Source organism: Humulus lupulus, chromosome 6, assembly GCF_963169125.1.
Source record: "Humulus lupulus chromosome 6, drHumLupu1.1, whole genome shotgun sequence".
In the NCBI taxonomy this organism is placed as follows: Eukaryota; Viridiplantae; Streptophyta; class Magnoliopsida; order Rosales; family Cannabaceae; genus Humulus; species Humulus lupulus.
In genome coordinates, this window is record NC_084798.1 from 159,819,989 (window position 1) to 159,842,821 (window position 22,833).

The window sequence follows — 22,833 nt, forward strand, 5'->3', positions numbered from 1 at the left end:
AGGATGGTTCAAGGACGGGTTTTTGATGAAGAGATGAATTGAAGGATCAAATATGAGAAAATTTTAATTAAATTCGCGACTTGGACCTTAGGGTCGCGACTTGAGGGGAAGTTAGAGACGTATTTGTTGCTGGAAAGAATTAGTGTCGCGACTTGAGAAGCTAAGTCGCAACTCAAGAGGAAACAGAGGCTAAACTCAGGAGAAAAAGCAGACACGGGTCGCGACTTGCTTAAGCTGAGTCGCGGCGCCTGAAGCCAAAACACGAGAAGAAAAAGGTCAGGAATAGATGCGGGCCGCGACCTAGACAATGCCAAGTCGCGGCCCGCACAAGGAAAAACTCAAGATTTTATATAAATTCGTGTTTAAAGTTTAATTAGGTCAGTTTTTAATTACGCTCTTTAGAGACTAATTATAGTTCTTAGGTTTAATATTCTGCAGTTTCATATTTTTTATTTCTTCTTCAAGTTCATGAATAATTATTTGGTTGATTTAGTCATGTCTGATATGAACTAAACAATTTTTATCTAGGGTTTAATGTAGTCACTTGGATTTCTGTCTAATTGAATTATGATATTCTTTTGATTTTTCTTCTCTATTCTAATCTATATAATGTGTGTTTAATGCTAATAAATATTTGATCACTATTTGCTTGATTTAATGATTTTGATTCAAAATTCGAAATATGAGAATTGAATATGCTATCATTATATAGACATAGGTTGCATATTGGACGAAAGTACCTGTATGACTTGTGTAGTAATTAGGTTTCTATGCTTAATGCCTTCTATATGTTCAAGTTTATCACAAAAATGTAGAAAACCTGCATATAGACTGAGATTTTATATCTTGAAAAAGAATAGGAATCAATTTATGTTAACCTGCTATTAGAATAGAAAGAAAGAAATCTATAATTGATTAATACAATTTGTAGAATAAAAAGTTGATGAAATTAACACCCTAGGTCTTTTTCATAATGATTTAAATCTTTTATTTAATTGTTTTCTTGTTTAAAGTATTTTCATAGTTAAAATCAAATTTAAAAGTCAAATTCTTAGTTGCCAAATAGAAATTTACAGAAAAATTAGTGGTACTTGGAAAACAGTCTTCGTGGGAATGATACTCTATGTAACGACCCAAAATCACTAATATGGCTTAAGGGCCTTGATTAGTGTGCCAGGAGGGCATAATTGCCTTATGTGAGAATTTATTGATTTAATGGATGATTGCGTGATAAGCATGCTTGCATGATTATATGAATATAAATGTGATTAAATGTTATACTTGTGAGAACCACATTATTATGTGGGCAAATCTGCAGCAGGCGACTTGAGGCGATACTAGGGAGCTAGATAGCGGGAAAGTCACAATGAGGCTTAATGCTTGACTTTGGACAAGTCAAGGGGTATTTCAAGTATCGGGTGGTTATTTAGATTACCGGCTTATGAAAATAAATAATTGGATATATATTCGAGGTTAGGAAGTCTAGGTGGGAATATTGGGGAATTTTACCATTTTGCCCTCGGGGACGTTTCCGGTACCCCGAGCCTTGGGATTAACTTGATTGCTTAAGGATAGACTTAAGAAGATTTCAGAAAACAGTAGAACAAAATAAGACCGACTCTTTTCTCAGCTCTTTTCTCTCTCTTCTCTCTCAAGGAAAAACTCTGAGAATTTTGGAGGAATTGTTGGAATTTGAGCTGGGATTTCAGAAGAATTCAGAAGGGAAATTAGAGGCTAGCTCAAGGATTATTCAGGGAAAATTTAATCAAGGCTAAGGTAAGAGTTAAATTGTGTTTTGAAGTTAGAAACTTAGAGCTTTTGGCTGAGTAATGAGGTGATTGTGATTTTGATGTTAAGGGCAGAATTAAGGTGGAAAAGCTTGGGAATTGACTTGGATTCTCCTTAGAGAAGTGGTTCTGCAGCTGAGGTAAGTTCTAATCGAAGGTTTAATGGCTGTGTTATAGTGTTTTCATGACTGGGTTTTGTATTCTTGAGTTAGAAACTTTCAGTAATTGAAATGAGTTCTTGATGGGTTTCTAGCCTAGGTTTCAGCTGGGTTGTGTTGTTGGAATCTTGTGGGAAGTTTTTGGATAATTGAGTTGTGGAATTAGTGTAGTTTTGAGTGAGTTTGCATGAGGTTTGAAAGTTAAAAATGGAGGTTTTTCTGGGTTCGAAGGGGTCGGGCCGCGGCATAGTTCTTGGTGAGCTGCGGCCCTTCGAAGCTGATGTGTGCTGAGGAAGGAGGGCAGGCCGCGGCATGGTCTGAGTAGGGCCGCGACCCTTAGCTGTTTTCGGGAATTGGGAGGTCTCTAATTGGGGCCATGCCGCAGCATGGGTGGCTAATGCTGCGACCCTTAAGGGATTTTGGGATTTTGAGATTCTAGGCTTGGGGATTTAACCTAGGGTGCCCGGGATTGAATCTTTTACCATGTTTGGTGAAGTTCAATGTTCCGGAGACTAGAACCTTTTCTAGAAGCTCATTTAAGATTGTTGATGGTATCCTTTATCTTGGTTGTGACTAGGTGCTAAGCTAGGGCTCGGGGATCGGATCGCGCTCAAGGAGCATCGCTCGTAACTAGTTCACTTGGAAGCCAAAGGTAAGAAAACTGCACCTGGTTGAATATCTATAATGGGACTAAGGGTTCCCTATTGTGTATGCTTGAAAGGATGGTATTATGCCATGCAAGCTAATTAGTGAACCAACGGCCTAAGGGTGCCAAGGGTTACACTAGCGCACAGGGCGCGACTTGGCCACTGGTAGCCGAGGACAGCTTAATATGCACTGAGCTCAGTTTAAGCGGGCCGGAGTCAGTGGGATAAACAGAGGGTGCGGCTTAAGTTGTCGGACCTGATTATTATGTGATATGAATGTTATAAGTGATTGATTGCATCCATGATTCTGAATATATGCTGAATAATTAATGCAGATTATTTGATGAGAGTTCATGCTTAGTAAATTTACTATCTGTTATTATTGTTGTGTTGCACATCATGTTTTCTTGCTGGGCCTTTGCTCATGGGTGCGACGTAGTGCAGGTAAAGGCAAGGGAAAACTTGATCAGCCTTGATTTGGAGAGCTCTGTGAGTGGAATGTACATGGCCAGCTGCTCAGCCGCCACGGTTGAGGTTTAGGGAGGGACGCGAGACCCAGAAATTGTTCATTTTGCCTTAGTATGGCTGACAGTTGTCTGTATTTTTTGGAGTCTGTAATCTAACTTTTAAACTCTGTTTCTTTTGGGATTCCATGTATATAACCGCTTAATTATATGAAATGAAACTTTTGAGACCAAAACCTTTTTACCCTAGCTCATACTTGTTTAGTGACACATTTTTAAATTAATGACTTGATTAGCAAGTCTTGCACCTTTATAAGTACACGGTGTAGCGGTCTTGGCTATCCAGGGTGTTACACTCTACTTATCATATATTACTTGAATCGACCACGTATACTTGCGTGCCAATTTTAACAGATCAAGTTTTTGGCGCCGTTGCTGGGGTCTTAATTTCCAATATCACAATTAATTGTTATTTGTTCTAATTTGGTTGTTTTATTTTATTTCTATTTAACATTTATTTTGATTAAGGTTCTATTATGTTTCATAAATTTTTGGTATATGCGAAGAAATTGACAAAAGAAGATTATACCAATAGATCTGGAAATTGAAAATACGTGCAGACAGAAGCGAAAGGTGAAGAAAAGATTGGAGTTTACCATGGCAGACAATTTGGGAAACGATGCTAATAATGCTGCAGAGGTTCCAAGGGAACAAGGACCAAGAACTTTGAGAGACTATGTACTTCCTACTGTTATAGGAGTGCATTCATGCATCAGACCTCCAACCATCGCTGTAAATAATTTTGAGATTAAACCAGCAATTTTTCAAATGGTCCAATCAACTGTTCAATTTGGAGGTATGCCAACGGAGGACCCCAATTTACACATAGCTAATTTTCTAGAGTTATGTGCTACGTTCAAGATGAATGGGGTGAGCGATGATGCTATAAGATTGAGGCTATTCCCATTTTCACCAAGGGATAGGGTGAAGAGTTGGTTGATATCCTTGCAGGCGAATTCTATCACTACATGGGAAGAGCTAGCTCAGAAGTTTCTTGCCAAGTTCTTTCCTCCAGCAAAGGCTGCAAAACTAAGGGGAGAGATCGATAATTTTTATCAGATGGAAGGGGAGTCACTGTATGATTCTTGGGAGCGATTCAAGGAGTTGTTAAGGAAGTGTCCACAACATGGTATAGAAAAGTGGATGTTGGTGCATAGTTTTTACAATGGGTTGAATGGAACAACTAGAACAATTATAGATGCCGCGGCGGGAGGTGCTTTTATGAGTAAGAGTGCTAATGAGGCATATGAGCTATTAGAAGAAATGGTGATGAATAATTATCAGTGTCCAAATGAAAGGGGACAAACAAAGAAGGTTGCTGGAATGATGGAATTGGACACTATATCCATGCTTACAGCTCAAGTAGCAGCCTTGACAAAGCAACTACAAAAGACTACACTCCTATCTCAAGCTATGCAAGTTCAAAACCTATGTGAATTGTGTGGTATAACCCATCCACCCAACCAATGCCCTGCTCTAGAGATGAATAACATGCCCATGGAAGAAGTACAAGCTATAGGGAATTACCAGAGACAACCCAATAATCCCCATTCCATGACCTACAACCCAGGTTGGAAGAACCACCCTAATTTCTCTTAGTCCAATACTCAAAACACTCAACAACCTTATCCTCCACCTCAGCCACAATATCAACCTTCTCAAAATAAACAACCATATCCACAGAAACATCCATACCAACAACCTTCACCTACATATTATCAACCACAAAATAGACCACCACACCAAATGCCAATGAAACCAGCTGAGCCCCAACCTGATGCAATCAAATAATTTATGACTGAAACCAGGGCGTCCATAAGGAGTTTGGAGACTCAAATAGGGCAGTTGGCCACTTTAATGTCTAATATAGCTCAAGGAAATTTGCCTAGCACTACAAAAGTTAATCCTAAAGAACAGTGTCAAGCTATTACTTTGAGGAGTGGAACACGGTATAAAGAGCCAAAGAAGAATCAGTCAGAAGAAGAAGGTCAGAAGGGAAATACACATGGCATAGAAGAAGAGAAGTCTAATGAAGAAAAGGTTACTGAATACCTAAACAAGAAGAAAGTGGTACCACCTATGAGTATTGAGCATCATGTTAGAATTCCATATCCACAAAGGCTTTGCAAGCATAATCTGGACAAGCAGTTGCAAAGTTTTTAGAGGTGTTCAAGAAGCTACATATTAATATACCGTTCGCAAAGCATTAGAGCAGATGCCCAGCTATGTGAAGTTTACGAAGGAGATTTTGTCTAACAAGAGAAAGATGGGTGATTATGAAACAATGGGTGATTATGAAACAGTAGCATTAACAGAAGAGTGTAGTGCTATTTTGCAAAGGAAACTTCATCAAAAGTTAAGAGATCCTAGTAGTTTTACTATTCCATGCATGATTGGGGAGTTTGAATGTAAGCATGCACTTTGTGATTTGGGGGCAAGTATTAATTTGATGCCTTTGTCAGTATTTCGTAGACTTGGTTTGGGTGAAGCTAAGCCAACCACAGTAACATTGCAGTTGGCTGAGAGATCTGTGAAGCATCCACGTGGTATTATAGAAGATGTATTGGTGAAGGGGGATATGTTTATATTTCCAGCTGATTTTATAGTTCGTGATATGGAGGAGGATGAGAATGTTCCTATTATTTTAGGGAGGCCATTCTTAGCGACTGGTAGGGATTTAATTGATGTACAAAAGGGTTAGTTAAAGCTGCGGGTGCAAAAAGAGGAAGTAATATTTAAAGTTTTTGCAGTTATAGAAATTCCAACTTGTTGTAGAGTTGACGTGGTAAACCAAGAAGAAAATAAGTTGGAAGCTTCTAAGAAAAGCTCCATAGTGAAAACCGAAAAGAGAAAGGGGCATAACCAGTTAAAAAATACTTTAATGAAAGGATTTGAATGTTATATGAGTGAGGGAAAGTTATGATAATTTCTAATCATAAGAAGCGAGGGCCAACTCATGATACTGTGGCTCTAAAGGATGTGAGGGGAGGACTTGATCCGATTTGAATCTAAAAGAAAAGAAGCGTCTGGCTAAATGACGTTCACGACAACGCTATAGGAGGCATTCCTATCTTTTATTTAAGGTTTTGTTTTGAGTTTTAATTTGTGGACAATTTTATTTTATTTAATTTTATTTTGGATTTTGTAAAGTTTAGTTAAAAATTTTATTTATTTTTATTTTAGTATAATGGTTGTAAAAATCGTGTAAATCGTGAAAAAATGAGTTTTTCAATTAGTCATTTGGGCCAAGTCGGGACTTGAATGAGCAAGTCGCGACATTACACAAGTCAGAGAGCATTCAAAATTTAAGAGGAGGCGGGTCGCGACTTGCCCACGCTGAATCGTGACCCTAGGCTAAAATAGAGAGCAATTTTGTCTGGAATTTAGGGGCGGGTCGCGACTTGAGAAGCTGAGTCGCGGCGCTTGGTTGGGAATTTGTTGAAGAATTTAGAGGTGGGCCGTGACTTGCCCAAGCTGGGTCGCGGCGCACCTGTGTCAGAAAGGTTAAAGAGGGCTTCAACTCGTGATTGTTCAACCTTTTGCTCATTTTCTCAAATTCTCTCTTCCAAATCACATATTTCTTTCTAAAACCTTTACATTTTTTTTCCTCTTTTCCCTCTTTTTGAAATATTCTTCATCTAATTTTCTCATCTCTACTTTATAGTTCTTATTGATTTATTTTATTATTATTTCTAACCCTAATTTGTGTCTATTGGTGTTTGGTAAAAGATTGAAGGAGGATCAAAGGGGCAAATTTTTCACCTTGCAAGGATTGTAAGTTTTTCTTGATTAAAGCTTTCAATTGAGTTACATTTATATTAAGAGATTTCCTTAGAGTTTTTGGATTGTTAGTGATTTATTGGGTGATAATTTTGGGAGGTTTAGTAAGGAAAGTTCAGAATTTTAGGGGAAGTGCTGCATAAATTTTTGTGGTTATTTTTGAAAAATTGTGAAGGTATGGGGCCAAAGAAACAACCCACTAGGGCAGCTTCTTCAAAGAATACTAATAGGCCTTCCTCCTCCCGTTCCTAACCATCCCAACCCCAGCCAACTCTGCCAGCACCTCAGCCTATTTTAGAATACGATCCCGCACGTTTTATTAAAAATGATGCCCATGCTTTGTATCAAAGGTTATCCCAAAGGCCAGTTATTCAAGAGCGGGGTATGGACATTAAAGAATAATTATACCCTAATGACACCTATCATATTATTAAGAGTGAAATTTTGCCCTGAGGTTGGCAATTATTTGTGGATGAGAAGATGCCAAAAGCCAATTGCTCCTTAGTTTATGAATTTTATGCTAATTTTCCTAGGGCTGTAAATAGAAAGGTGTTTGTTAGGGATGTTTCAGTTGAATGTACTATTGAGAATATTGATACTTTATTTAATGTACCTACATTAACTCAGGAAGAGGATGAGTATTATCAGTTGGCCTATATGTAACGACCCAAAATTACTAATAAGGCTTAAGGGCCTTGATTAGTGTGTCGGGAGGGCATAATAGGTTTATGTGTGATGTAAATGGTTAAATGCATGATTATGTGATGAGCGTGCTTATATGATTATATGGATATATGAGATGCATGATTATGAGTATTAGTGTGCATGTAGGCCCTGCTTAGCTTATAGGGGCATAATTGTAATTTTGGCCTATTGAGGGCATAAACATGATTATTTGTGATAAATTGTTGAGACCACATTATTATGTGAATATAATTGCAGCTGGTAACTCGAGGCGATCCTAGTGTGCGGTTTAGTGAAAAAGTCACGGTGTGGATTTATACCCGGCTCGGGGGGAGCCTAAGGGTATTTCTAGGAACTTGGGAAATATATTGGAGACTATTTGACATTGGGAAAAATAATTGGTGATTAGTTAGGTGACGAGATTTAAGCGGTAATTATTAGGGACACTTGAGGAATTAGCGGGAATTGGGAACAAATGACCAAAATACCCTTAAAATGTTTAAAGGCTTAGGTTTTAATGGGAGGGCAAAATGATCATTTGATAGTTAGAAAAAGGATAAGGGTTATTCTATTTTTTTAGACTTAGTGGAAGCTGTAGAAAGTTTGAGAAGTTGAAGGAAAGAAAGAAAGAAAGAAGGAAGGAAAATAGAGTACATGATCTCTCTCTCTCTCTCTCTCTCTCATGGTTGTCTTCTTCACCATTTCTTGTGGAATTTGAAGCTGTAACTCAGAGAGAGTCTAAGCTAAGTCTTGGAACCTTGGTTCTTGAGGTAAATCAAGAGGGTTAGCTGGAGTTAATTCTAAAATTAAGGTAAGGTTTAAGGTTGTTTTGAGATTTTTGAGTTTTCATAAGTTTGAATTCTGAATTTGGATTTTTAAATGGAAGTTAAGGGGTTTGAGCTTGACGAATTGAGGAGATATAGGCTGGAAGGGCACTAAGGGTAACCTAGGGTCGGATTCTCCATTAAAGGTAAGGATTTTTGAGCTTGATCATTTGAGTTTCTAGGTTGTTTCTGGTTTTTCTGATGAGTTCTTGAGTTTCAAACTCAATTCTTATTTTTCTGTGTTTAATGGTTCATATGGCCAAGTTTGATGTTGTTGGGCCATGTGGGATGAGATGTAGTGGATGGTAGGCTTAATTTGAAGTGTGGTTGAGGTCTGGAGGGGTTTTAGGGAGTTTTGGCTCGAGGAGATTTGAAGGAAAAACTCAGGGGGATTTTTGGTACTATCTATAGCGTTGTAACTCTAGTAGTAGAGCGCTACAGCGCTATGCCTGGGTTTTCTGGGGGATTTTGCCCCTGCTTGTAGCGCTGTAGTGCCCACCTTGTAGCTTTGTAGCGCTACTTTGCCTTCAGAAATGGATTTTTGGGTATTTTCTTAGGTTTTTTGCTCGGGGGCGCTAGGTTTGATTCCACCACCCTATTTGGTGGAATTGGGGCTTCTCGAGTGTTAGGGAACGATCCCGAGGTTAGGTTATGGAATTGAATGTTAATGAGGGTTCTATGTTATGTTTGTGACTAGGTGTACGCTAAGGCTCGGACGGGATCATGCTTGAGGATCGTTTCTTCTAACCAAAGCGCTCGGAATCAAAGGTAAGAAACTGCACCCGATTATGTGATTATGTTGGGACTAAGAGTTCTCTATATTTTTATGTGATGTCATGAGATGGTATTATGCCATGGGGACATGAGATAAATGACCTAAGAGTGCCGGAATCAATATTTGCGCACAGGGCGCGGCTCGGCCACTGGTAGCTGAGGTTAAGTACATAATCACTGAGCTCGGCCTAAGCGAACCAGAGTCAATGGGATAATTAGAGGGTGCGGCTTAAGGGTGTTGACCCTGGATTTTGGTGTGATATGTTTATTGTTGTTTAAACTGATGATTGTAACGAGTTTGTTATCTGAATAACTGATTATTGGCTTGTAGGTTGGTATCATTGTTTATGTGAGCAATATGACCTATTCTAAATTATCTGCGTGTTGCTTGTCGCTATGTAATGCATTATAGTTTTCTTGCTGGGCCCTGGCTCATGGGTGCTACGTGGTGCAGGTAAAGGCAATGGCAAGGTGGACCAGTCCTGAGTCGGAGAGCTCTAGGGCTGAATGTACATAGTTAGCTGATCGGTTGCCACGACCGAGGATTGGTGCAGGGACAGGAGAACCTAAAATGTTTATTTTGCCCTTAGAGTGGCCAGTAGTTGTACATTTTGTGGAATTTTGTAAACTGTCCTTAAACTCTATTTCTTTTGGGATACCATGTATGAAATGTTTATTTAAGTGAAATGTATCTTTTATGATCAAAATCTTTTAACCCTAGTTCAATTATAGTTTATGTAACACGTTTCTAACTAAATGACTTGATTAGCAAGTCTTGCACCTTTATAAACACACAGTGTAACGGCCTTGGCTACCCGGGGTGTTACACTATAATAGTGAGGTAAATTGGACTGAGGTGGTTGAGACCTTAGGAATTCTTGGTGCATCATTTGTTATACAGAATGGGGAGCCCAAACATTTAAAAAGATACCAAATGAATGTTTTATCTAAAGCTTGGACTCTTTCTGTGAGTGCAAGGCTTATGCCAAACACCCATTTGTCTAAAGTGGGTACTGATAGGTGCTCTAGGTATATGCCATTATGATAGAGCGGTCCATTGACATTGGGCGAGTTATTCACCAGAGCATTTGTAATGCCCCGGTTTCCCTAATGCGGTTTAATGGCTGGATTAGTAGGCCGGGAGGACCATACTTGTTTAATTATGCCATTAAATGAATATATGCATGTTTATGTGAATTATATTATAATATGATGTTATATACATGCATGTGGGTCCACAATTGTTTATTAAACTGTTTTGGCAATTTGGGCCGTTTAGAGCATAATTGTGTATTTGGGTGCATTTTGTGATTCATGAATGAGATTCCATCATTATGGAGATATATTCGAGCTAGTTGGCATGAGACGGTCACATATAATGGATTAGCGGTTTTTTCAGAACGGGGTCAATTATTGGGTAATAAGGATGTTTATTTGATGATAAATTAGGAGTATTTGAGATCAGGAGGAAATTCTTGAAGTTTTGACTATAATATCCTCGGGGGTGTTTTCGGGACCCCGAGCACTCAGTTTTATTTTAGGTTACTTAAGCTTGAAGTAGCTTGTCAGATAGAACCGTACGTTAGAAAACATTTCCTCTCTCTCCTTCGTTAGCTCATTTTACCGTTCGAAGCCTTTTTGAGGAAATCTTGAGTTCTAGAAGTCAGAATCAAGTGAGGATCGAGGCATAGCGATCCTAGGAAAGATTAGAAGCGTCTTAAACAAAGGATTCGGCGGAAAAAAACTCAATTGAAGGTAATCTAAGTTTAAGTTTTGAGTTTATAGAGTTTCTAAGCTTTGAATTGGATTTGTGAATCGTTGAGTTTTTAGTTAGTTTGAACCTTGGGTTTTGATGGTTTTGGACCATTGGGAAGCTTGGGAACTTTGATTTGATGATTGTGTAATGTTTAGGTATGTTTTTGAGGATTTGGGAAGTTGAAAAGTCGATTTTGGGTGTGTTCTGGGTTGGGCGCCGCGGCCCTGTTCTTGGAGAGCCGCGGCCCTAGCTCGAAGAAGCAGGTGGGCAGTTTTGTGCTTTCTGGGCGCCGCGGCCCTTGATGTAGGGCACCGCGACCCTTGCTTCAATGATGGCTAGGGGCCGCAGCCCAAGGTGCCAGGGCTGCAGCCCTTGAGCAGGGTTGAGCCCGTTTGAGTGTTTTGGCCCCGGGAACATAGTTTTAGGCCTCGGGATTGTTCCTACTACTTGGATTAGTTTGGATTGATGTCCCGGAGGCTAGATATTGGTTTGGGAACCTATGTTGTTCATTTTATTGATGGTGTCCCTTGTTTGGTTATGGTTAGGTAACCGCTAAAGGACTCAAAGTCAGATCGTTCTCAAGGGTCATTCTTTTATTCATTCTAGCTCGAATCAAAGGTAAGAAAATTGCACCCCATATGTGACATGGATGGTTATTCTTGATGCATGTTGGATGTTTAAATGTAAACATTGATAGCATAATGAATGCTTGGCAATCTTGCTCATTAGCATATGGTTATTATTGAGGCATGCTGGATGATTAAGTGTGATGCATGTGATGCACGAGAAACATGTGATTAGGGCATGCCATGAGTATTGACTGTGAGATTGATCAGAGCTTGAGTCTCTGTGTTTGTGCATGATCATAATTGTGCTAGCAACTGTTAAGTAAGCATGCTGAATGTCCTACATTTGAATATTCAACATATGCCATATGTTTGGTAGCAATGCTTACTCGTGCATGGTACTAACTCATTAGTCAGAAGTGGCAAAGGTGTTAGTGTCAACTGTGAAGCTGTGACTCATTAGTCAGGTTCGGCAGTGGTATTGGGCACTGGTCACACTGTGTTGACTCATAAGTCAAGACAGCCTTAGCGTGTTCAACGCAAGCCAATAAAGATTAGATCTAATCGATATGTGCATTAAATGACTCAAAGAGCATTAATGCCGGACCGACCTCAAGTTAGATGAATATTATAAGCGCTTGTGTGAATTACCTATCAGTCACTCATCTAAAAGGCTAGTGGCTTACCTAGCAGCCACTCTTCTGTTTAAAGTTAGAGACTTACCTATCAATCTCTTATTTGTAATGCCAGTGGCTTACCTAGCAGCCACTCTTCTGTTTAAGGCTAGTGGCTTACCTAGCAGCCACTCTTCTGTTTAAATTAGTGACTTGCTTGTCAGTCACCCAGTATGGTATTTCTAGAACCTCAAAGTGATATTCACACATCTGTTTAAGAGCTATAAGCTCTGTGTGATTATAATGATAATCATTTAATAATGTTTATATGCAATACTGTGTTTTCTTGCTGGGCTTCAGCTCATGGGTGCTATGTGGTGTAGGTAAAGGCAAAAGAAAGTCGTACCATCTTTGAGTTGGAGAGCTTAGGTGACGATGTGTACATATGCAGCTGCTCGACCGCCACGGCCGAGGTTTGAAGGAGAGGAACCAGGGCTAAACCCTGTTTTGCCGCTTAGAACGGCTAGTTGTAAATATTTTGTTGTAATAGAGCTTTAAATTATATTTTTGGGATCCCAATGTATACAGTAAACGTTCTAGTGAGACGTTATATCTTAACCAAAATTTTTAATCCATAAACCGCTAATCATACTTAGCCACACGTTTATGGCCAAATGACTCGATTAGCGAGTTTAGCATTGTTTGTAATGTGCACTGTAACGGTGCCTGGAGTTGGGGCGTTACAACATTAGGGATTTAGGTCGCATGACTACTACCGCTGGGTTGGGACATGGCTCCATGATTACTGATTTATGTGACATTTGTGAGGTGTCAAAATATCCTAGTGATATTTTTAGGAAGGCTATGGGGGTTATTTCTCTGGCTATAGTAAGTAAATTTAATGCCCCAACTTTAGAGCCACCTGTACCAGTACCCAGAAATGTAAGAGTTGGTAGGGAAGGAGAAGCAACTGAGGAGCCCATACCAGCCAATGATCCAACAGAGGGAGTAAGGGCAGATGAGGAGGAAAGAACATAAGCATACCCTCAATTTTTGGCGATCGAGGCTCCACCGGATCCGTATTTGGCTAGACTAGATTACATCATTAGGCAAAACCAGCATACACATAATTATTTGGGCGAGCTTCGTGATTTCCATAGAGCTCAAGTTGATAGGCACAATGAGCTGGTTTATAGATGGTCGAACCAAGAGGCGGACCGACAATAGTTCCCTTATCCACCACCTTGGCATCCATTTCCAGACCCACCACCATTCTGAGATGAATCACGCTAGGTAAGTTTCCTTTCCTTTACTTATTTTTAAACATTGGGGACGATGTTTTGTTTAAGTTTGGGGGAGGGAGTTTATTTTTCTGTTAATATTGTTTTGTGTGTTTTATTATGTTAGTGATTATAGTGTGTCTAGTTTTGTATCAACATGAATGAAAATTGACAGCAATTGCCGATGAGAATAAAATGAATGTTATGAATATAATTCAAAGAAAATGAAATCTGAAAAAATCTGTGTGCTTGATTAAACACTCTGTTAGTACATTTTAGTTTAGATAACATTTGTTGAATATTTGGTCATGATGTTAAATTTATGTTTTTTATATTGATTATGCTTGCTGAAATTGGTTAGTGGAATGATTAATGGGAAGTGAAAATTATTTTCAACAATTCTAGAACTTGCTTACTTGTTATTTGAGGCAAAATAATATATCATGTATGCTTAGGAATATGATTTAGGCCATCATTTGGATCGTTTGAGCTTTTCTTGCCGACCTTAAATTACTTAATCCCTTGGTTACCCTTTTTGAGCCTAATTTTGTATCCTTTTTGTTCTAAAACCATCATTTAAGCCTAATACTAGCCAGTGGTTATATCCGTCCCTAATATACTATGAGCATATGATTGAGAAATGGTGATGGGGAGTGATGTGTAATGGGATTTAATGGTGAGTTAAGTGGATTTAGAAAGAGAAAAATAAAAGAAAAAAATGTCTAGAGAGAATATATAGTGAAAAAAAGAGAAGAAGAAAAAAAAATGATGAAAGATATTTTAATACACTCCCAATATGAGTACATTAGAAAAATCAAGTTTGGGGGAGTGTAGTTATTATTGAAATATATATATCTAAAGAAAAGAAAAATAAGAAAGGGGATTATTGTATTATATTCTTATGGAAGTAAGGTTGGTGAGTTTTGGTCATGTGCTTATAGTAAAGAGAGCTTAAAGATTCATCTTTCATCAACCTTTACCTAAGCCATCGTTACAAGCCTATAAAAGTCCTATTGATTCTTATGCATAGCATGATTTATATTAGTGGAGAAGAGCAAGCAAGTGAGCTTATGGAATTATTTGGTTTGAATGGATTGATTGGAAAGAAATTTGGTGAGCATAATTGATTTGAAATTTATTTATTTAATAATCCAAAATGTTAGTAGACTAAGGTGTGTTGATGGAGTGTTTGATCAAAATTCTAGATTGAATAACTGTTGAGTAGTTTTCTGAAAAATTATATGATTAACATTCATGATTTTGAGGCATAATTGTTGTTGTTGGTATACGTTCATGTTATTTGAGTCTAGGTTTGTTTTGAGTCCTTTGTTCGGGGGCGAACAAAGAGTAAGTTTTGGGGAGTTTGATAACTTCATTTTAGGGTCATTTTAGAAAGTGTTTTTGTGGTAATCTTGAGTGTTTTTGTGTGTTTTGTGCAATATTACGCATTTTCTTGTCTTTGTTGTAGGTTGGTGTGATGATTCATGATAAAAAATACAAAAAGAAGCTAAATGGTGGAAAAACGAGGCTTTTGGGGGTTATTGGACTAAAACTGATATCAAGGATGCTTCAAGGACGAGTTTTTGATGAAGAGATGAACTGAAGGATCAAATCTGAGAAAATTTTAATTAAAGTCGCGACTTGGACCTTAGGGTCGCGACTTGAGGGGAAGTTAGAGACGTATTTGTTGCTGGAAAGAATTAGTGTCGCGACTTGAGAAGCTAAGTCGCAACTCAAGAGGAAAAAGCAGACATGGGCCGCGACTTGCTTAAGCTGAGTCGCGGCGCCTGAAGCCAAAACACGAGAAGAAAAAGGTCAGGAATAGATACGGGTCGCGACCCAGACAATGCCAAGTCGCGGCCCGCACAAGGAAAAACTCAAGATTTTATATAAATTCGTGTTTAAAGTTTAATTAGGTTATTAGGTCAGTTTTTAATTACGTTCTTTAGAGACTAATTGTAGTTCTTAGGTTTAATATTATGCAGTTTCATATTTTTTATTTCTTCTTCAAGTTTATGAATTCTATGTTTATGAATAATTATTTGGTTGATTTAGTCATGTCTGATATGAACTAAACAATTTTTATCTAGGGTTTAATGTAGTCACTTGGATTTCTATCTAATTGAATTATGATAATCTTTTGATTTTTCTTCTCTATTCTAATATATATAATGTGTCTTTAATGCTAGTAAATACTTGATCACTATTTGCTTGATTTAATGATTTTGATTCAAAATTTGAAATATGAGAATTGAATATACTATCATTATATAGACATAGGTTGCATATTGGACGAAAGTACCTGTATGACTTGTGTAGTAATTAGGTTTCTATGCTTAATGCCTTCTATATGTTCAAGTTTATCACAGAAATGTAGAAAACCTGCATATAGACTGAGATCTTATATCTTGAAAGAGAATAGGAATCGATTTATGTTAACGTGCTATTAGAATAGAAAGAAAGAAATCTAGAATTGATTAATACAATTAGTAGAATAAAAAGTTGATGAAATTAACACCCTAGGTCTTTTTTCATAATGATTTAAATCTTTTATTTAATTTTTTTCTTGTTTAAAGTATTTTCATAGTTAAAATCAAATTTAAAAGCCAAATTCTTAGTTGCCAAATCGAAATTTAAAGAACAATTAGTGGTACTTGGAAAACAGTCTTCGTGGGAACGATACTCTACTTATCATATATTACTTGAATCGACCACGTATACTTGCGTGCCAATTTTAACAGATCAGGAATGTCGACATCCATTTGATGAACATATTATTGGTATTAAAATAGAAAATAAGAGATATGCAACGATGAATGAGCCATTTTTAATAATTTTTAATACCAGCCAAGATCATACACACACACACACATATATTAAATAACATACAATCTGATTAGAGATTACCTCTTGTTGCCTATCAAGTATCATTGAATCTTTTTGTATAAAATCAATGATCTTCCTATCCAAGTCCTGAAAGCTCACACTTTGATCTTTCAGACCAATCCTCAAATACACAAAGACATGTGTGGGCACGCAGTATTCAAAATGTTGATTTATGACTCTCTAGATGTACTCAACACTTGAGATCTAAAGAGTTTTGATAGAGAAAAGATGAATTAAATAGTTTTCAAGTTTAGGAAAACTATTGCTTCTGTTTCAGAGACATAGTTTAACAGTCTATGAAAAACAATAACATCTTTTAAAGTAACACTTCTTTTTAGGTTTATCAGATAATTAATTAATCTTTATTTTATTAAAATAAAACTAATCAGTTATAACCTATTTAATTATTTAATTTAAATCATATTTAAAAAAGGATAATTAAATATATATAATTAAATAAACAAATTATTTGAAATTAAAAATTCAAATCCCAGGGATAGGAAATATCCCTGTATGGCACCACTCACTGTTCAATACAGTGAGTGGCGTGAGCCACATTAGGGTTCTCCCTAATTTTCTCATTTGTTTATTTAATTAACATTTAAGATAATATATTTATCCCACAATAAATATCAGTTAATTCAAAATTAACTTTATCTAAAAATATCAATTTTAAATAAATAAATAAATATCTAATTCTAAATAAGATTAATATTAATTTTAACCTATAGTTTTTCAAAATAAAAACTATATAGTTAAATTGTATCGCCCCTGTTGACCCTAAAATTGGTCAACGACACGGAGTCAAATAAATAATGGAAAATGAGATGAAAACAAGAAGAAATTCAAATAGAAAGCAAACGACACAAACGATTTATAGTGGTTCGACCCCAATTGGATGGTAATGACCTACGTCCACTTAGTGTTCTTATTGATGTTGAATCCCAACACTGTGATCAATGAACTAGGGTTCACGAGTTTCACAAGCCTTGGGAAGATTACAATTTCTTCGAATAATCACATTATATTCTTCTCTCTGAGTACAAAGATCGAAGTTCCAAAATCAAAAGTATCTTCCTTGAGCCCTTTGATTCTTATTTATAGGCTCAAGAAGGTTATATGGGCTCATGGGCCTTAATTACAATTAAGACTTGCGTATCAATGTAATAAAGGAAAATACAATTAATGTAAATATTACAAGATTGCGTATCCAAAAGAAAGTAAATGAAAGTATGCAACCAGACTGCTCGCACCTAAGCATGAGGCTTGATAAATCAATAACTCTCTGGTCGATGGTCGAACAGGACTCATTCACTTAAAGTTGTCACGTGCCTGCCACGTGTAAGTCAATCCTGTCACGTCATCAGGAGCCGTTTTTTGGGTAAACATTTGCCCCCCAAGTTTATTTTACTACGAACAGCATAAAGTAAACTTAGGCGACCGTCCTTTCATATGCCCTATCAAATCTGTCAGAGCCACCCATGCCTCTCAAAAAAGGCAACCAATCATATCTTTGCGGTTTCCCAAAAGTGGTCTGACGGCTATTACACTTACCCATGCCTTGTAAAGTTACCCCTTATGATTACCTAGGTAACTGCTCCTCACCCAATATAAATACCCCTTCATAATTACTTTTTACTTTTTACTCTCTCCTCAAGAACACCGAAGAACAAGTCACAGAAAGCCCAGAAACTCAGACGCCCTCGACGATTCACAAAGCTTCTGTCCAGCCATCTGACTTAGCATTTCAGAAATTTACTCCAACCTTCATCCAAGTAAGTTTCTCAAACCTTCCAGTTGTTGAGATGCCATGCAATATTTGTTTTATATCCGTTTCAGATTTTGAGTTCTTGAATGTTCTTGCAGTTTTGGGGTAAATGGGCATGTAGATCCGAGCCTAATATGATAGGAAAATAATACTTTGCAGGGGTTAGGAATTAGTTTGGTAGTTAGGATTATTAATTTAGGGTGTAAAATCGAAGTAAAAATTCGATTTTTAAGCTTGTAGGAAAAACTGGGTTTTTCCCGCCCTTTCAAAGTTGAAAAGTTTTTCCTGAAAAACTTTTCACTTCTGCTTTTTAATCCATTTTTCAAACTGTTTGCATAGAATTTAGTGTTTTTGTTAGAATGTTGCTGGTCATATGGAAGCTTAACTTTTATACACAAGCAATGTTATTGCAACTCTTTACACTTTATTGGTCTTTTGGCCTTAGATTCTCATCTCCCCTCCTCTATTCGCAGATTTTCATGCACGACCCGAGGGGAGGTGAGAGGCCAATCGACGACGATTTGCTCGACCAGTTGCTCGAAGATCAGGAACAGCCGTCGTTACTAATTCCAGAAATTCCTTTTTCCCTTAACCCTTCTAATATACCTTCAACAAGTCCACCAAACATGGGTCGAGTAAAATCAACCACCCATAAAAAGAAACCAACCAACCCACCTGCAAATCAGCCTGCTCCTCGGGCTGAAATTCCTTCGACAGTAGACGAGCCGAAAAAACTCCTCAACTAGAAATCCAAACAAAGGCCCAACCTCGGGACGTCCTTCGACCAGACGTCGAATGGTACGTCGCTCCTCTTAGCAACATTACTATTAGGATGGTAACCAACAACCTTAAGATGTATGGACTTCCTGGGGTAACTTTAAACAAACCCACCATCGACCAGTGGGCAAACCTACCTGGCGGCGCCTTCAGCGCCTGGTCGAGATACCACGTTGAGGCAGGAGCAATCTTGCCTCTCCATCCTTTTTTCCAAGGCGTGGCCAATTACTTCGGGGTCGCTCCCTTCCAAATAACTCCAAACGGGTACAGAGTACTTTCTACTCTCTATATCCTTTATAACCATAAAAAGTGGCATGTTCCCACGCCACACGAGATCAACTATCTGTTCGATCTCAAGTCCAACCCCAACCAAAACAACACGGGGTTTTTTCACTTCTGTCATCAGGAATCTGCTCCCACTTTCCTGAATGATATTAGCCACAAATCCAATGTTGGATAGTACTTCCAGGAGTACTTTTTAACCACAGACCTGGTCACCAATAACTTGGCCTTCACTGAAGGAGGTAAATTCTTTATTCACTGGTCACTTAAATTCCTTTAGCTTTCGAGCACGTTTCTTAGAACTTTTATGCCATTAAGGTCCATGGCATCTGTAGAGTCCAAGAACTTTACTTAGATAAGTTAGATAGTAGTATAATATTATTATCTTTATGACTGTGGATTTTTGGTTCAGACCGGGATTTATTTGGCACTCATAGTAGTACTTGTAGATTTTCTAAGTTTAACCTATAGTTTAGGAATATTAATTTTAACCTAAGGTTTGATTAATATGACTGATATTGAGGATAATATTTATTATACTATAAGGTTTAGATAAGAACCAATTAGATAATAGCACATGTTATGTATGGGTTTATTTATGATTAAGTATTTTGAGGATTAAATTTATTAAGGTAAAAGATTTGAATACCCTAAGGTCAGTCAGCAGCTTTGAAAACGTTAGAGGGCTTAGTCAAGGCTGTTTACTCAATTCAAATTAAGCTAAAAATGTGTAATTTCGTGTTTAAATAATTAGCGTATGCCGATATATCGCAGCTATAGGGGGCGATATATCGCAGCACGAAGATACGAAAAACCCGAAACGATGCACGATTGCCTCGGGCATACTGGCCCAGGTGATATATCGCCTACAGGGGGCGATATATCGCCCCTCTCAGCATAATTTGAAAGTTTTCAAAATCGTTCTCCATTCAAACCTTCAACCTCTTGATAAGTCCAGCATCTTTTTGAACGAGTCTTCAGCCTCTGCTGAACGATAATTCAAATGTTTTTCACTTAAAAAGCCATTATTTTTATTCAAGTTAAATGAAGATCACTTCATTCCTAAACTCTATAAATAGGACCTAGTACCCAACCATTATTCATCTATTACTCTAAGTTCAGAGGCTGCAAGTTGCTAGGTTATTATATTGAGAGTGTAAACACTTGGGTTGGGAATCATAAGCTTGATCATCATAAGCTTATCAAACACTTGGGAAGTAAGGTTTTATAGCATTTCGGTTCAAGGTTTATATTGGTCTTATAAGCCTTCAAGGTATTCGACACTCTAGTTCAATTGTTATTATTTTATTTAAGTTCTCATAATCTTCTACTCATTCTAACCTTATTCCTATTCTTGGTTAGGAAATCCAAGTTCTTAAGCACAAGTTTTTGGTAAGTATATTTTAATAGTATTGTTCCTTCTTCACTTTCATCTCTTTTCTTCAATATACTCATCATATTATAAATGGTTTTTAGGAGTGTTCCAAGGTCCCAAATCAGTTCTCATATCCCGGTTATTTTGGTAAGGAAAATAGGATAGATTTATATGTTATATGCTTTTATATGTTATCTTATGATTTTATGTTATGAAATATGTTATGTTAAGTATGATTGTAGACTTGGGCATATGACCTATATGACTAACAAGCCCCAAATAGATTATGGGCATATGACTTACTTAGCTAGCAAGACCCCACTAATCTATTGGGCATATGACTTGTTTAGTTTATGGGACCCCAAGTAATAATGGCCATTATTGTAACGCCCTACTACCTTAGAGCCGTTACTAAGTGAGTTTTACGAAGAATTGTGCAATTAACTCGCTAACTGAGGTTTTTAAAACAAAAGTGTGACTAAGCAAAAGTTAAGGCTGTAATCTTTTGAAAATGCTTTACTTCGTTGAAAACTTCAAGTATCTATCATTTGGGATCCCAAAATAAGGTTTGCAGAATATTTACAAGTTAAAATAAGTTTACAGCTGATTGACTATCACAATTACAGGTTAATACAACCATTTTTAAAAATGCCCCCAACCAAAGCAGTCGGGCAGGCCAAACATGTACGCGCCGCTTCATGCTCTCTGTACTCATGGTTGGTTGACTTTATCTTTGCCCTTGCCTGCAACACAGAGCACCCGTGAGCCGAAGCCCAACAAGAAAACTCAAACAACACATAGCATATGCATAATATATAATCAACCTATCAGATAATCCACAGATAACCAAGTAGTCCATCAGACTAAACAAACACAGCCATGTTGTTCTAGAAGCATTACGAAAGTCTGGTATCTCAGTCCTCACCGTAAAGATATCCCATGTATCCATTGGGGTCCCACCCTGACTATAAGCATTCCACGTGCTAAGTGTTACTTCCAGCCCTGCTACCGTTCTCGGCCTTTCACCGTTCTCGGCTCCGTTGCCGTTCTCGGCTTCTTGCCGTTCTCGGCTCCTTGCCGTTTTCGACACCTTTGCCGTTCTCGGCTCCTTTGCCGTTCTCGACACCTTTGCCGTTCTCAGCTCATTTGCCGTTCTCGGCTCATTTACCGTTCTCGGCACCTTTGTCGTTCTCTCTACTATAATCACATATAGTACAATTCAAATAACATTCAACACATATAACAATTCAATCAAAACTATACCATAACATGTAATACAATTTAGGGCTGTGCCCTGCATTAACACTATGGGTCCATGCCCTGTCCTACGGGTGCTATAGTTTTCTTACCTGTATCCCAAGCTTCACAGTGCACCAAAGTCACGAGCACGGTCCTCTAACTTGAGCCTCGCCGAAACCCTAGTCACAACACATATAAAACACTCTTTAACACTAACCAATTCCAAAACCACTTTCCGGTACCAATCCCGTACTCTCGGGACCTCCAAATTCCTAAAACAATGCATCGGAAACATCCCCCGAGCCCCCGGAACAAATGCCCAAAAATGCAAAATTTCCCATCCTGAAAATAGCCTAGCGCCGCGGCGCTACCCGCAAGGGCCGCGACGCCCGCAGAAGTCAGAAAGTTCCCCCCTAACTCAGCCTCACACCGCGGCGCCCCTATGCGAACCCAGAAATTCTGGGTTTTTCTCCTGCAATTCCATCATCCAAAACTCCTCTAAACCAACCCAAACACATATCTAAACCCCAAAACCAATTTGAAACCTCAAATGAACCATCTAACAACCTATACACACTAGCATCAAGATCATACACACAATCATACTCAAAATCCACCCATTTGATTTCAACTTCAGAAATTTAAACCCATAAACCAAAAACTTAAACCATGCTTCAAATTTCTTAAACCACAACAGGAATAAATCTTAAAATTGCATAGAATCCTTACCTCAAGTGGAGAATTCACCCTTAAGCTTCCTTGATTCATTTCCTAAGTCTCCAAATTTCAGCTCCTTCTACTCCTCTTCTTCTTCTTCTTCTTCTTCTTGCCCTAGGTTTCTTTCTAGCTTTTCTTCTCTCAATTTTTAACAAAACCACCAAATGGTTAAGTGCTAAACCGTGCACCCCTTTTTCCCAGCTGAAAATGATCTAATCCCCTGCCAAATGACCATTTTACCCCTCATAGAAAACCTTTCCTAACTAAACCTTCAAGGGCACTCTAGTCCTTTCTCCTATATTACAATTTTACCATTTTCCATCTAAACTTGTTACTCTCAGCAGTTACTAATGGTTACACAGGTTACTCAATCACCAATAACCACTAATTCTTAA

At 37.9% G+C, this 22,833-nt stretch overlaps 1 protein-coding gene and 1 non-coding gene across 2 annotated transcripts; one reads left to right on the plus strand and one right to left on the minus strand.

The window, feature by feature from the left end:
- Positions 1–4,142: 4,142 nt before the first annotated feature.
- On the minus strand, positions 4,143–4,249 carry LOC133787488 (small nucleolar RNA R71). The gene has a single exon (XR_009872507.1). It is a non-coding gene; the product is annotated as a small nucleolar RNA R71 (small nucleolar RNA).
- A 1,082-nt stretch (positions 4,250–5,331) lies between these two features.
- On the plus strand, positions 5,332–5,817 carry LOC133785607 (uncharacterized). Its single transcript, XM_062224824.1, has 2 exons — positions 5,332–5,485; positions 5,579–5,817. Exons 1-2 carry the CDS (start codon positions 5,332–5,334, stop codon positions 5,815–5,817), a joined length of 393 nt encoding a protein of 130 aa, XP_062080808.1.
- The last annotated feature ends 17,016 nt before the right edge of the window (positions 5,818–22,833 follow it).

What these genes read in the sequence shown, in the direction of transcription:
- LOC133785607 (XM_062224824.1), top strand. Translation starts at nt 5,332, where the DNA reads ATGCCCAGCTATGTGAAGTTTACGAAGGAGATTTTGTCTAACAAGAGA. An exon ending in TCAAAAGTTAAGAGATCCTA is followed by an intron (nt 5,486 to 5,578) that starts GTAGTTTTACTA and finishes TGCCTTTGTCAG; the next exon opens with TATTTCGTAGACTTGGTTTG.